Genomic DNA, 16,890 nt, shown 5'->3' on the forward strand with positions numbered 1-16,890 from the left:
ATTTTCTAAAAGACTTTATTGTCTTTACTTCTTTTATAAAAATAAAAACGAGAATAAAAGCTTCTAAATCCATATACAAGCTTGATAAAAATCTCAAAGCAATATCAAAGAATGAAAGGTCATAAATCGCCTGATACACGTGTCTCGTATTGCGCGAAAATAAAAACAGAGCCCATAACTCTTTGGTCCCGTTGGGCACTTTATCTGAAACGTCGTAATTCACGACACATGGCCGGCAATTTTACCGATTTTGGGGAAAGGGCGTAACAGTTTCTTTGTGCCAGAGCGGGACGATTTCGCGGGGACAAAGGGTTGGGCCGAACGCACCGGCCGTATCAAATTTTTCCTGATTTTTAGCGATAAAAAGTTATAGGCGTGCCGGTTTAGTCGGGGGTAAACTCGAATCTAATTTTCTTGAGATTGTGGGGGTTTTGGTGTGGTGAAATCAGATTCGTATAAATTACTTAGCAGCAAAATGCCGATTGTTCAGGCTGTGTTGAATTGAAAATGAAAATATTTAAAAAATGGAGCGTAACAATCAGCGAAAATAAAACTAATTTTTAGAAAATTCCTCACAAATTATTTTGGTATTCTTTTATCTATTTAATACATCAAACAAATAAAACTTCAACTATGATTATATTCTATAGTATCAAGCAATTTTTTTTATGAAAAATGCATTTTTTTCAAAATACTAATAATAATACAGTTTTTCTTTTTGTAATGACAATCCGGGGATATACTGTATATGAAATTATGATTACAGTATAATTTTGTTTTATTTTGTTTTTGTAACATATAAAAAAAGTGTATAAAAGGAGCAATAATTGGATCGGATATTGGACAAGATTAATATACCTTTTTAGAAAACGAAATAAAGTTTGAATTAGACCGCATGTCCACCACTTTAAATACATTTATTATTAATGAGTAAATATTTTTACATAACATATAATGTATAACAAAAACAATATCACATTGACAAATAAGTAATAGAAGAGATTGTAAATCACGTTTGTCCAACGATATAATCAGTGATGAGCAAATGAAAGACCAAGACTTCTTTGGTTTTGGTCTTGCAGTCTAAAAAATATCTAGTCTTGGTCTTGCAGAGTCTAGTTCTGCTGCAAGATTTGATCAATCCTTGCGATTTTTTAATAAAATTTTTACTATTTATGAAACTTTCTATATAGAAAATATCTAAATAAAATAATAATCTTTTAAATAATTAAACTTCTATATTTAGTAAAAAAAAAGTATAGTTGTGTCATAAAATTTAATGCAATTTTTTTACTGTTTTTATTTAACAAATCATAGAGTATTAATTAAATAAAAATTTCGTTATTTTTTTAAGTATTTTTTGTGAAAAAAGTGATGAAATAAACTGAAATAAAAAACGTCAAAAAGGCAAGATCTCAAGAGTCTATCATGCTGGAACTTGTTCTTGGTCTTGCTTAAGTTCTCTACTAGTCGTTTTTGGTCTTGGTCTTGATCCTTTTTGTGCAAAACCAAGGCCAGTTTCACTCATCACTAGGTATTATAATGATACATGACAGCGATAGTTTCCTGTCAATTTATTTCACAGGTAAACTGCATTTTGCCTGCATTTGTTTCCTTTTTTGGAGCAAAGAGGACCATACAGTTGAGCAGTGACAGTCGTGTCTGTCATTTTTATTCAAAAGTAAATTGTATTTTCTCTATTTTTTTTTAATCTCGTTTATCGAAAGCTTCCCTGTCTCGTTGAACAGACTTTATTTTATAATCATTAATCATACAAGTAATCTAAAATTAAAATTAATAACGCTTATCTTATTGAGTAGATAAAACAACTTGTGCAAATTAACAGTTATTAATATCTACAGAAAATAGTCCAGCTTTGAATATGTAAGTATACGAAAAACTTACTCATAAAGTATTGAAGCAATAGTTTGGTTAATAATAGTGAATCTACCAAGTTCACAAATACATTGATATTTTTCGTACAAGCTGCAAAACAAAATTACTGCTTCTACTAGTCGTACTAATATACTCGAATCTACAAAATTTGTTAATAAATGAATATTAAATTCAATATAAATTATAACAATGAATATTTAAACATGTTAATGTTTCTCTGAAGATCTACTACTTATTTATACATGGCAACTAAGCTATTGATTCAATACTGTACGAAAAAAAAATAAAATCTTAGATATGACTATACACACATACTATAAACTTATATAATACTTTCTACGTTCAGGAGAGCGACATTGAAGAATTTCTGTATATATATTCCATCGTTGATGACTTTAAGTCATTCGGCGGTCTGTCCTGAAAAAAAATACAATAACAATAAGTTAGCAATTTATAATACAAATTTTGATTATTGGCTATTCCACCTAGTTTCTGTGTGTGAAATGATTGCACAAGTGCATCAAAAGTATCAATAACTTTGATTGAAAGCATATTATCCAAATGTTCATTTTCAGTGCAGTTTATTAAAATATCATGATGGAAAGCAAAATTATCTGGTTAAATTAAGTTAAATAAAATAATAATATTATTTTAAACTATGGTGATTTATGTAACGATAAATAATGCATTCTTTGCCTTATTTGTGAAAATAAATATAGAGTATATTATATTTTTAGAAAGCTCATAAGAAGGCAATTAAAATAAAAAATAATATACAGAGCTAGAAAGATACAGACATAAAAATATAATTTTAAGTTATACTTTGAAAATAACAGCTCCCAACAAATAATCAGTTACGTCACTGAAATCTGCGTAAAAACTCAACAGGACTCACTTTTCACCTTTTCGATAAATTATAAGACAACCAAGATATGAAGAGGGTCGGAAAATGCAGCAATTTCAAATTCGCCCTGTATTTCAGAAGCTGAGAAGGCTAGAAGAAATCTATGAGTAACATCTACCGATTTCATTTTAACAGTGTGGTCTGGATTTTAACGTGTAAGACAGAGAATAATATAAATGACCGATTGACAGACACAGAGACAAAATCAAAAGCGGCATACAGTGTTGCCGGTTTTTAAGTTTGTAGGAAAATTTGTGTAGAAAAAAAACTGTTTTAAAAACTTTCATGTATACCACTGAATTGAAGATAATATATATATATATATATATATATATATATATATATATATATATATATATATATATATATATATATATATATTATATATATATATATATATATATATATATATATATATATATATATATATATATATATATATATATATATATATATATATATATATATATATATATATATATATATATATATATATATATATATATGATATATATATATATATATTCAATAAATGTAATCTAGTACATCTGTAATAAAATGAGTAACTAATTGTGAAAAATAAGGTTCCAACCTTAGATGCAACATTTTCCATAAACGCCTACTTGTACGGTTTGAACTATTGATGTAAAATCCGGCAATACTGCATAGAAGAAATGTATCAACCTAACTTTTATCTCTTTTTAATACATTTGATTTTCCATTAAGCTGCCTACATCATTGTCTTATACATTAAAATCCAGACCACACTTCTAAAATGACCAAATCAGTAGAGTTTCATAAAAAAGTAGCATAATGATGTGAAAACCGCATCTTTGTATCTCCATTCATAAACGAAAAACTCTATAAAACACACGAAAATCGGACTCAATGATAATGGGCCTAAATGAAAAGAGAGATTTAGCTGCACAAAGGTATCGACGGAGTCTATTTTTTTCATAATTTCATATTTTGTTACTCTCACATTAATATTTTAATAGTCGGAACAACTTGGGGCGTTAGAATATTCAAAGTATTGTTCTGTAGGTCATTTGAAACAAATGTGCGACCATCATCCCTTCAGCAGACCGTAAAGGGTTCGACTCATTTGCATAGAGCAATTCGATGTGCTTTTTAACGGGATCAAACCCTTCGATATTAACTTGTAAACAGATGTCGCAAATTGTTTCGATTTTACGGTATAGTTTTTTCGGTGACACTAAACTGCTGCGTTATTACTCGAATAAATCATACGAGGAGTCGGGCAGGTTTGACAACCCGGTAACGTCCAGACCTACATTTTAATTTATTTGCGTAACCGTATAAACCCAAGATGAATAAATATATCAGAAGATTTTTTCATTATACAGTACAGAATTCGGCTGGTATGATTATTACGCTCATCATGTTTTTAATGAAAACTTAATTTTTACGTATATTTATGAATAGGAGAATACTCTTTTCACAAGGTGCCTATCAAAAACTTGCAGTAACTAGGGGTTGCCACGTTTCTACGAGCCCGACAACAATGCAACAAGTCCTAAAAATAAAAAGGCGTTTCTATGGTAATATAATTATGATTTCATTCTTTGATAGATGGTTATTATTAATTTTAATTAACGTCATATTTTTTGCTATTGTTTAAAGTATCACATTTTCCGATAACTACTATCACCCTTTCCGTAGCATCGAACTAAATAAATTTTATGCTTCTTTAACATTTTAAAACAGCAAAAAGTATGACGTTAATTAAAATTCTATACAGGGTGTCCCAGAAATAAGTACAAATATTTTAACTGGTAGTATAGTTCAACCCCAGAAACACGCCTATGAGTTTTTTTTCGCGAAAAAAAAAATTGAAAATTCGAAATTTTTTGATAAACTTTTTAGAATTTTTTTTAGTTTTTTGTTAAAAAACATAATTTTTTAATAATATGGCAAAATAGGTATTAGATTAAATTTACAAGAAAGAAATCCAGAAAAGATCCAGTGGTTCTCAAAATTTTAGCAAAAAATCATTTTGTTTTGGAAATTTTCACAACCATATTTTCATATTTTTTTCTAATTTTCACAAAAACGGCTTGGAAATTTGGAAAAATCTAAACGAGATTAACCATTTCAGAATAAGCAAAAATTTTTATGAAGAATGCCCATTTTTTAATTTACAAGAAATGTTCTCAAATCAAAATTATATTAGGTATTAACTTTAGATGGTCTGTACTAAACTTTGCTATAAATATCGTAATCTTAAACTATAGAGGGTGTTCAATTTCGAGTTTCAAACTTTCTAAAATATAATATCATTATTCTTCGTTTTTTTTAAAATTGACTTTGTTAGATGGAGAATTAAACAATGAATATTTTTTGATTTGAATTTTTCGAAACCGGTTTCGCAAATTTTCACCTTTTCAGACAATTACCATAAAAGTATATATTAATTAGATCAATTACTATTGTATGTACTGTGTTTTTCAATGCGTCATGTTTCATACGAATGCGTTCTTAGACAAAAATTCAGTACCACAGATAGAGTCCACACCATATGAGATTATTTCCTTAACTAACTCACACCAAATTTTCTTGTGCGTTAGTTTTTGTTTTCATTTCATTTATATCTTTAAATCTCAAATTTTATGGATATCCCAGAGCAATTCTGGAAGTGAAACATCTTTACGCGCGATGGTAGTAAAAATTGATGGGCGTGACAGAGCCGGGACGGCCGTGGCACACAAGACACGGAAGGAAAAGTGGTAACGATCGTCGTAACTCAGGCCCTTTGTGAGCTAGGGGGCTGAAACTAGGAATATAAATGGGGCTCGAAGATCATGATATTTTTAAGCTAATTTCATGATATTCTGACGACATTTCATGCACTACGAAACTATCTATCGACATACTATCTATCGACATACCAAATTTCATTTATATCGGACGATTTTTTGATTTGATTCATTGATAATGGGAATGAATCAAATCAAAAAATCGTCCGATATAAATGAAATTTGGTATGTCGATAGATTGGACGAAGGCGAACTTGACCGTGTAAGACACGCGTCACTGTGACAGTTTTGACGTAAGAAACGTCAAAAGTTTATGTCGCCCGATCGCGACCTAATTTAGTAGGTAGGCTATGTAAGTGACGGTGCCATATAAATAGTTATTATCAATTTTGATCAACCTCATAGTTTTTGCTGTTGTTAAAGTATCAAGTATCGCATTTTCTGATAACTATTATTACCCTTTCCGTAGCACTAGATTAAATAAAGTTTGTGTTTTTTTAACATTCTAATATAGCAACAAATATGACGTTAATTAACATAATATCAATAACCATCTATCAAAGAATGAAATCGAATCTATATTACCATAGAAACGCGTCTTAATTTTTAGGACCGAAAAAATTCAATCATATTTTCATGTTTTTTTTAAATTTTTCTAAAACGGTATGGAAATTTGGAAAATAAAAATGGGATTAACCATTTCAGAAAAAGCAAAAATTTTTATCAAGAATGGATATTTCTCCAACGTTCTTCTCTATGACGTTAATTAAAATTTTGTCAATAAAAATCTATCAAATAATTACAACAAAATTATATTACCATAGAAATGCGTTTTGATGATAAACGCGGATTTAGGACTTTAGGATTATAAAATTAGGAGTAAATTAGGATTAGGATTGGGACTAAAAATTCAACAATAATTTTATGTTTTCTTTAATTTTCTCTAAAACGGTATGGAAATTTGGACAAATATAAACGGGATTAACCATTTTAGAACAAGAATTTTTTTTTTCAAGAATACTACATTTTTCTCAAAATGTCAATAACAAAAAAGGTTTTAATCTTGTAAAGACAATCCGGGACATACTGTATATAGATGTGTATTCGATAATTCATATATATTTAGTATCCACAAACCATCAAAAAATCAATTAGAAAGGAATTATAACGTCCGTCCGAACGTCAACGCCACGTGCTCGTGTTCGACGTTTGCCTCAAATCATTTCCAGATTTACACCTCAGAGGACTGAGTAAATATTTGCCAGACACGGCGAGGCGGCGGTGTTTGCTTGTTTGTCGCCGGGACACTTGTCAAAGCAGCTCCCTGGTGACAAACAATTATTCCGCTGGATGTGGAATTTATGTTGCCGATTGTTCTGATTTTGTGGGGTGACAGAGCAAGAACGTAATTTGAAGCCATTTATATTGTAAAATGTCATCTGATCACAAGCAAAATGGATTTTGATTACACCAGGCTACTTGTTTTTCTCTAAAACATTAATTAAACTACATATTTCTACTATCACTTTAAATCATCTGCTGATAATACTAACATGGTTAGCGAAACGCGAGTCCAGTTAAAAGTAAAGTGTTTGGTGCATTGTGTTGAATTAGTGTTTTATTTTGCTATATATTTTCAATTTAACCAGGTTATATATTTTGTTTCTTTTTGTATTTGCTTTTAAACGACAGAATAAAATATATTTCAAAAACTTGTGGTGTTAATTATAAAGCCTCATTCAGAACCTCGAAATCAGTAAAATAAATTAGTAGTATCAATTAAGCTTTATTTAAAACCTCGTAATTAGTGGAATAAATTAGTGGTTTCAATTACACTTTATACTTTTCGTTTACAATCATTCACAATGTCTTAAAAACACAATTAAAATTAATTGAATATCCTAACAACGGATTACGGTAGCCAGTTGTATCCATAGAGAAAGCCTAATATTTAAAGCTAAAGCTAATAATAAAAAAACTAAAGCTAATAATTTATAAGCACAAAATAATAAACTTCTGATTTCTAACCACAATTTCCATTGATGGATAATGAAAGGCCAAAATGACATTCCTCGAAAATTTTGAAGCATAATTAGTGAAAAAGTTAAGAGTTTGTTAAAGACAATTCTTCATTCAGACCTTCGCAATTAGTGGAAAAATTTAGTGGTTTCAATTAGCGTAGAAGTTTGTTGCTTTAATTTCAATGTAAGTATTCAGAATGTTAAAATTAGTGGTAGACATTTTCAATTGTACGACAATGGTTCGCACACGTAAAACGCATGGAAGAAAACAGGCTACCACGCATAGCCCTTGAAGGGAAACCCAGGGGTAAGAGACAGCCGGGAAGACCTCCAAAAAGATGGAAAGACAGTTGGTAGTCCATCTACAAAGAATTCCTACAGAGGCAACCTTAAAATTAACAGATCGACAGATCTCAAATAAGTAAAAGAAAAAGTATAAGAAAAAGTTATCAAACTTTTAACTTTTCCACTAATTATACTTCAAAATTTGTGAGAAATGTCATTTTGCCCTTTAATTATCTTCCGTCAAGAGAAATTGTGGTTAGAAATCAAAAATTGATTGTTTTAGAAGCTAAATATTAAGCTTTCTTATGAATAAAACTGACTAACGCAAGAATTGCATTTTAATTGTGTTTTTTAAATATTGTGAATGATAGTAAACTAAAAAGTATAAAGTGTAATTGAAACCACTAATTTATTCCACTAATCACGAGGTTCTGAATGAAGCTTAACTTTTTCCACTAATTGAAGATTACTACCACTAATTTTGATGTTGTGAATGCTTACTTTGATATTAGAGGAACAAACTTCTGCGCTAATTGAAACCACTAATTTAATCCACTAATTTCGAGGTTCAGAATGATGTTTTATTCTTCATAAGTTTACACGACCATTCACAATCTCAAAAAATACTATTAAATACTATTAGATATATGTAAAATGCTACTAATAGAATGTCCTAGCGACCGTTTGCGATAGTAAGTTGTGTCCATAGAAAAAGCATAATAATTAGCTTATAAAACAATCCACTTTTCATTTCTAAACACAAGTTATCTTAGCAGCGTAAATGTAAAACAAAAACAGAGGAAACAGAACTTAACAGAGCAAATGTAAAACAAAAACTAAAGGCGGATTCTGACGACTTTTGTACTTGGCAAGTACGCCAATATTTGCGTACTTGGCAAGTATACTATCTTAGTAAACAACATTTTTTTGCAACAAGCATGGCGTTCGCGCGGCGCGACGAGTGACAAATGATTGACCAATGAAATCGTTCACGCGACATGGCAAGTATATGCTAGTAACAAATGTTTGTACAAGTACGCGAGTCGTCAGAATCCGCCTTTAGTATTTTGAGCAAATGTAAAACAAAAACTAAAGGCGGATTCTGACGACTTTTGTACTTGGCAAGTACGCCAATATTTGCGTACTTGGCAAGTATAGGTACTATCTTTGTAAATAACATTTTTTTTCAACAAGCATGGCGTTCGCGCGGCGCGACGAGTGACAAATAATTGCACAATAAAATCGCTCATGCGATATGGCAAGTATACGCTATTAACAAATGTTTGTACAAGTACACGAGTCGTCAGAATCCGCCTTTAGTATTTTCAGCAAATATAAAACAAAAACTAAAGGCGGATTCTGACGACTTTTGTACTTGGTAAGTACGCCAATATTTGCGTACTTGGCAAGTATACTATCTTTGTAAACAACATTTTTTTGCAACAAGCATGGCGATCACGCGGCGCGACCAGTGACAAATGATTGCACAACGAAAGCGCTCACGCGACATGGCAGTATATGCCAATGACAAGTGTTTGTACAAGTACACGAGTCGTGAGAGTCCGCCTTAAGACTAAGTCCAAAAAATGTTTGGTCGGGTTTTCAAGTGTGTCTAAAGTGTCTACTAAATCAACATAAACATTGCAAACGAGGTTACATAAAATTAACCAAATTGTTTGGTCAATTTTAGGAATGTGTGAATCTTGTTTTTTAACTACTTCTACGATGATTCTAAAATCACCTCTGGTAATTTTAAAAGTGTATTAGCCTCGTTTGCAAAGTTTATGTTAGCAAACATGTTTTCAGAATCTAAACCTTCTTATTTTATTAGCATATTTTTCTCAAAATAGAGAGAGTACAATATAAAAAGTTACTATTTGACCTCCATCTAAATTTGCGATAAAGAAAAAATTCAAGTGTCAATTTAGATGTTTATATTTCCGGCGGACAATGGAAAATGCCCTTTTGTCGGCCTATAATATCATGACGTAAACTAAAAGTCCTTTGTAACATCTAGACAACTTTAAACATATCAGTTTCAAAAACGTCCGCTCAGTCGTTCCTTCTCCATGACTAGTTTAAAACTAGAGCCGATATTTTATATGGTCCGCTGTAAGGGACTTTCAAAAAATTGTTTTGGCCCTTTGTACGAGTGTCACTACTTAGAAAGCGTACAGTAGCGACACCGGGGGGTGATTACGCTAGGAAATCGGGTGATTTTACCTGGAGTAGGTCCGTGTTGACAAGGGTCGATCCGTAGGGCCTAGGGTGTCTGTATAGAGTCGTCGATTACGCGACAAATAAGCAAAATCGTAGACAGGTAGAGGGCAAGCGTGGAACGTTACAGTTTGTTTAGTTAGAATTTATGGTTCTTTTATTTGAGTGACTTGTTAAAATAACCGTTTGAAAATCCTCCTTATTCAACTAATATGCTTTGATTTGCTTTAAGCATTTTTTAGCAAAAAAAAATATAAATTTTATATACCGGGCAGGAAATTGCATACAAATTTTGAACTGTCCAAATATTGGCACACCTATTGATGTGATAGCTAAGCTGTAACTAGAGTTTTTAAAGGACCGGGTATGCTGATAACACATACCAAATTTGAACAATTTTGAGTCGGTTTTTAACTAATTGAAGAGAAAATGCAACTATAAGCGTAAATTAAAACTAAACAGGTGACAATGCAAAACCAGGTGAATGCCATCATACCTTAAGTTCTCAACATATAATTTTGTCAGTATCAAATTATATTTCTTAAACCTTAAAGGCTTTTGTCTAATTTGAACAAGCTTTAAATTATGAAAATACATTTCGGACACTAAGGTATACTAGGTAGGTACTATAACGTAATAGACAGCATAACAAATAGCATTAAATCATTAAACTATAAGTTGACAACTTAAGGTATGTTGATATTTGCCTGGTTTTACATTGTTAATTGTTACCTGTTCAGTTTTAATTTCAAAATAAATGCAGTTTTTCTAAAATAGTCAAGTAAAAACGGCTTGTTCAAAATTGTTTAAATTTGACATGTGTATTGTGTATATAAAAAGGGGGGGTACTTTTCTGTAATGGGGTGAATTAATGTTTTGTTTTACCATTATAACACCAAATCACAGTTTAAAGAATTATATATTAAATAATTAAAATAATATTCTGATTATTTAATAATATTTACCTCTGTGGACCATGGCAACGACTGGTTGCTGCTACAGGTGCGAGATGACTATGATGTCCGTGTGCTGCTGCGAGATTGTTGGCCATTCTTAACTGTAACAAAAATCATTGAGATATATTATAAAAAATATCTAAAGATATATTCATTCAGAACCTCAAAATTAATCGAATAAATTAGTGTTTTCAATTAGCGTAGAAGTTTGTTCCTCTAATTTAAATGTAGGGGAGAGGGGGCAAGTGTGAACAGGTGGGCAAGAGTAAACGGCTCAATAATTATATTATATTTATAGTTAGAAATCAAAAGTTCATTGTTTTGTAAGTTAAATATTAGGCTTTCTCTATGGATACAACTGACTAGCACAAGTTGTTGATAGGATATTTTATTAATTTTAATTATGTTTTTTCAACATTGTGAATGGTCGTAAACTAAAAGTATAAAGTGTAATAGAAACCACTGATTTACTCCACTAATTGCGAGGTTCTGAATGAAGCTTTAATCCACTAATTATACTTCAAAATTTGCATGTACTTAATCTCATTTTGACCTTGATTATCATCCATCAAGAGAAATTGTTGCTAAGATATTATTGTGTTAAAAATAAAATTATGTATTTTTAGACGTTTGTAAATAAATATTTAAGTTTAAAGTATAATTCAAACTACTAATTTATTCCACTAATTTCGAGATTTTGAATGAGGCTTTATAGTTTTTTTTTACATCCGGTTGAAATCAGTAAGTAAAAAAGCATCCAGAATTTATCCTAATCTTCTTTACATGCACACATCGCTTTGCTCTCTGTTATTTTCACATTAGCCGCTTGATAAATTCTTAAAAGCTTAAAGTATCTTTTTAGAACGTCTCTTTTTCATGTTACGCATCACGACGTTTTCTGCCAAAGGTACTAAAGTTGTATTCTATAAGGATTAACTCTCCTTTTTTATCATTTTAATCTTATCGCAGGGTATCTATGATAATACTGTAATTCTTCTATACAGGGTGCTACAAATTCGAGGTACGAGTATTGGTATCTCGGAAACCGTAATAGATACGAAGATGGTTAAATTGGAGCAAAGTTGCGCTTTGAGATGTTCACCAAGATGCCATAGTCTGTGGTCTGTTTTTGTTTAAATGTTTTGTTCGTTATTCATGTTGGGGATTTATTTTTAAATTAATGTTAATCGTTAGGCAGCCAGTAAACTCATAGAATATGTATTTCTTTTGCATAATCAAAATTGTCGTTCTAAATTTTACATAACTAAATTGTCACTCTAAATCGCTGTCTTTTTTAGACAGATGTCACTAGTCTTGTCATTCGAATTCTAAGAATGTTGTTAATAAAAGTTTCATCTTAAAATAAAATTTCAATCAATCACAATTGCTTATCTCCATCATTTACCGGATTAATAATACAGCCAATTACAGCTCAATTGCAAACAATTCATTATTTATAGTGATTTACAGTAATTTTATTAAATTATGGGAATATTCTCGTTGATTATTGGTTTGAAATAAATATAACCGTGTCCTCCAATGAAAATGCGAGTTACTAACTCTAAATTCTAAAGGTAAGTATCCATTTGAGAGTAATTCGTGCGAGTGATAGTCACTCCAAAGAGAGTATCCATTTGAGAGCGATTTAAAGAATTTTTGCTATCGGCTAGATAACTAAAAACTCTTCAAATGCTTACTCTCATACATATCTGTCAGGAGGGTATCCATTTGAGATTTCTGTTTCATCAACTGCCTTTCTTTGTGTATTAACGTGTTTTGTGTTTTTTTAACCAATTTAGTTATTCCCTCATATAAAACATATATACAACACATAAATAATGTACAGCATATACATATCATAGAAGATATGGGTGTCGTCCTTCTTCATCTATGGCATCAGTGACCTGTTGGTACCAGATCCTGGCCAGATGGTATCGAAGGCATTCTTTTCTTAATTATTTCTGTCGTCGATTTCTGGATTTAGTGTATGGTTCTATTTAATATTAACCATTTAATCCTCTTTTTGAATTGTATAAATTTCAATTTTTATACCTTCTCTGCTAAACTATTGAATGTTTGAATTGTTTTTGCTGTTAGTCTCTGTGTTAATGAAAAAAATCTGTGTTAAATTTTTACTTTCTGGCATCTAATATGTGACTTTTTCCTTGTTTGGTAATTTTGAACTTCCTTGTTTGTATTTAATTTAATATTTAGCAAGCTATTAAAAAGTATTAATGCTTTTATATCTAGTTCTTGCAGTGTATCAAATAATATGTGTGTTGGTGTTCTTTTGTGTAATTTATATATTAATTTTAAAATTTTATTTTGTTGACGTTGCAATGCGTTTAAATTCTTTTATCGGAAGAAGGTAAACAGTGCGTGATATAAAGTTTCCTCATGTTATTTGGTATCAATTTTTGAATTTTTATTAAAGCTGCAATTGTGCATATATTTTCATTTTTCAGCTCTACTACATGAGCATCCCATTTCAAATTATTTTGTATTTTTAACCCTAAATAGTTGATTGTTGATGTTTCTCGTAGAATATGGTTTTGTAGTTTTATTTGTAAGTTTAATTTTTGTTTTGTGGTTGTAAATGTCATATATTCTGTTTTTAGCTCGTTTATGGTTAGGAGATTGTTGTAGCACCATGTTTGCACTTTTTGCAGGTCTTTGTTGATGCTTGTTTCAAGGATGTTCTGATCTGTTCCTGAATATACTAAATATGTATCATCGGCATATCCATATATGATGCCGTTTAATGATTTAATGCTAGTTCGCAGAAATCGTTTGTATAATTCTGAGCTGGCAAATGAGCTAGATGCTTTACCTAGACCAAAGCCTAGACCGTTATTCAGAAGCTACAAACCTTTTTATTATTATTATTATTCAGAAGCTACAAACCTATCGATGATAATATTCTTGAAATCAAGGTTGGTACAGTTTCAAGTTTATTGTAGTGATTTTCTTAGCCGCGTATGGCACAGATCGTTACCAAGTGTTGCCACAAGATTATTTTTCATCGGAGTAGATTATTACGAGATAATAGGGTTAAATTGTTTTACAAAGGGGTAGATCTACCCTGAATGGGTTAGTTGTGGCAACACTGCCGTTATCACTTTTCCTCTAGCTAGCTCGTGCGTCACGGCCATGCACCTCGCGTCTGTCGTTCAAGGCCGTGTGACACGAAGAAGTTTCACACAAAGAAGTTTCACTTCAAAAATACTTAAGTTTTCTGCAGCTCTATATGGAATATATTATTTTCATACATCTATCTTTATAAATCACTGTTTTGTATCTGATAATCTAATAATCAATACACCAATAATGGATACACCTAGGTAAATAAATGTTTATTATTTATTCACATAAATAACTAAATTAAATCCCTAAAAACTACAAAACACAACGCTTTTCCTTCAAAACATAGCCTCTCCGGATTACCCAAAATGCTAAAAAAATCAAAAGAGTAGATCACCATCGCCGAAAAAATCTATCTACCTGGCGAACAAAAAGAAACTAAGCTATTAACTTGTTTTTATGGCATGAAACAGGCGATCGATTTTCAGAGGCGTGTAAAATTTCCTTCCTTTATTTATAAGAATAAACAGCTCCGTCACAGCAAAGCCCTTTAATCTCTAAAAAACGCCGACGACTCTCTAAAAAACTTAAGAAACAACAAGCGAAGCGCCAGGGGGAGGATTATGAGACAAATCCCTTTTCACGGAAGAGATTTCTCTTCGAACAAAAATAATTGGGCTATAGAAGGTTTTAGTCGAATGATTCGATGGATTATCCATTCGTCGGAAATATACAGGGTGACAATTTGAACACATAATAGCAATTGGAAATATGTCTTGTAGACAAAAAATACTCAGGCAGATCTGAAATACATGTCGGGGGTATTTGAAGAGAAATGAGGTACATTTTAAGAGTCCATTTCACTAGTCCGAAAAAGTAACAAAATAAGCCTTCGGCATTTGACGTTTTATGTAAAACTGGCTAGGTGTTTTTACACAAATGAAAAAGGAAATTAAAGATAAAGGATTATACTACATCCGTATTGTACCACATTTTTAGACAACTACTTTATCTCTAAGATTTTGATGGTCAAACATCAACAAAATATTCCTTATGATTGGACTAAATTTTCTGGAAAATAGAGATATAATTTAAAATTCCGTTGCAATACGGAAATAGATTGATGTTTTGTGATTACAGTGATATATAATTTATATGGTTTTGTAACAAATTGCTCGCTATTTTATGGCAAATGCTGAAGCTCTGCAAATATTAATCAAGCCTTAATCCAAGCACGTATGTTTGGAATTTTAGGTGTGGCTTAACACGAGAGGATCGAGCTAAGCAGATTTCTGAAATATAATATATATTTCTTTCGCATTACCCGACCCCTGAGAACGACTCTTTTATTCATCCCTTAAAGGGTAGCCAACTAATTTTAATACAAACCAAATCTTGTGTGATATATTTTTGAAAAGCTCGTTTGTTATTACAGTATAATAGCAAAATGTTTAATCGTACTGTTAGTTTATGAGATATTGGTTTTTGAAAGTAAGCCACATTTTTGGAAGCAAGTAATTTTGACTTCTTGTTACACAAGAATTACAGGAATTACATAAAAAAGACACCAGAACACCTTATCACTGAGTGCACCGAGACGACGACGACCATTCGTGCCATGAACGGCACCATGTACGGCTAATGTCGAGGATGGAGAGTTGGCCTTTGTGGAGCCGTCTCAGATACTGACTTTTGTTAAAGCCCTGAGACTGTATGATGAATTATGACTCGTTATAACTCAAGAAATGGGAACACACAATAGATCTGTAAGATCGCGGTGATTACTCACTCATTACTCCCCTCCTAAACATTCTACATTCTACACAAGAATTGTTGTCATAAAGGTCTACTCTCTTATTCAATTAATAAACAGCAACGGCCCAGCTACATCAAATCACCGAAGTTAAACGACATTAGACGATACAAGTGGATGGACGAGTGACCGTCTGAAAACTTCTGGTTCAAACTGATTCCATGGCAAGAGTGTAAATCTATACATACACTGCTCATACACGCTGATTCGAGGCCGGATGAGATCGGATATTTCGTGAGGAAGCGTAGATTTAGACATTTAGACACTCGCCAAGTCAGTAAGCCAATGGCAATGATATAGCCGAGTACCGCGGTTCGGATTCCGCGTAAACAAAGTAGGCCCCGTCCAGATTAGCAATAGCAGCAAAAAGGAGATGTTAACTTAAAATACTTTACTTACTCAATTAATAAAAAATCTCTTATAGTCGGAACTTTATGTTTAACACTGTATAAGAGTACATAAAATGGGAATAGGAAAAATTATAAATAAAAAAAATCAGAAAACTGGATTGGCATAGGCAGAATTGAAAGACTATTTAAAATGGTTGAAACCCTTTGGAGTAATAATAGAAAATTACAGACCCTTACTTTCGTTCAAAAGTCTGCTCTTATCGTTTACATTGCTCAACATATTCTTGACAAAGAAGTCTCAAATTACAGGCAATTAGATGCATATGAGAACGTCAAAATTAATAAATGTAAAGATAATATAAACAGAAATAATGTCCAATTCCTTTCAGTTCTCTCTTATTACTGTAGTCTAGATAATTAATTGTTACGCTCGGTTAGTTTTTACGCGCTTGGCTAGTTTTGCCACGCGCGGTCTGTGCCAACATAGCGCCTACGCTCAATTTATAGATATTAGTTTAGTTTTAATCAAGTAATGTAATCGATCAAAAAACACCCAGACACCACTTTTCATCCAAATATCCACATTAGTT

General features: G+C 31.5%; 1 protein-coding gene across 1 annotated transcript in view; it reads right to left on the reverse strand.

Annotated features, from left to right (window-relative positions):
- Positions 1-753: 753 nt before the first annotated feature.
- LOC115883292 (protein big brother) overlaps positions 754-16,890 on the reverse strand; it is a 104,443-nt gene continuing 88,306 nt past the window's right edge. Inside the window, exons 4-5 of the mRNA XM_030901625.1 lie at positions 11,066-11,157; positions 754-2,313 (exon numbers count right to left, since the gene is read on the reverse strand). Coding sequence (XP_030757485.1) covers positions 2,292-2,313; positions 11,066-11,157 — 114 coding nt within the window. The 3' untranslated portion in view covers positions 754-2,291. The remainder of the gene's footprint in view (positions 2,314-11,065; positions 11,158-16,890) is intronic.

Source organism: Sitophilus oryzae, unplaced genomic scaffold (assembly GCF_002938485.1).
Source record: "Sitophilus oryzae breed Bouriz unplaced genomic scaffold, Soryzae_2.0 scaffold_1869_pilon_pilon, whole genome shotgun sequence".
In the NCBI taxonomy this organism is placed as follows: Eukaryota; Metazoa; Arthropoda; class Insecta; order Coleoptera; family Curculionidae; genus Sitophilus; species Sitophilus oryzae.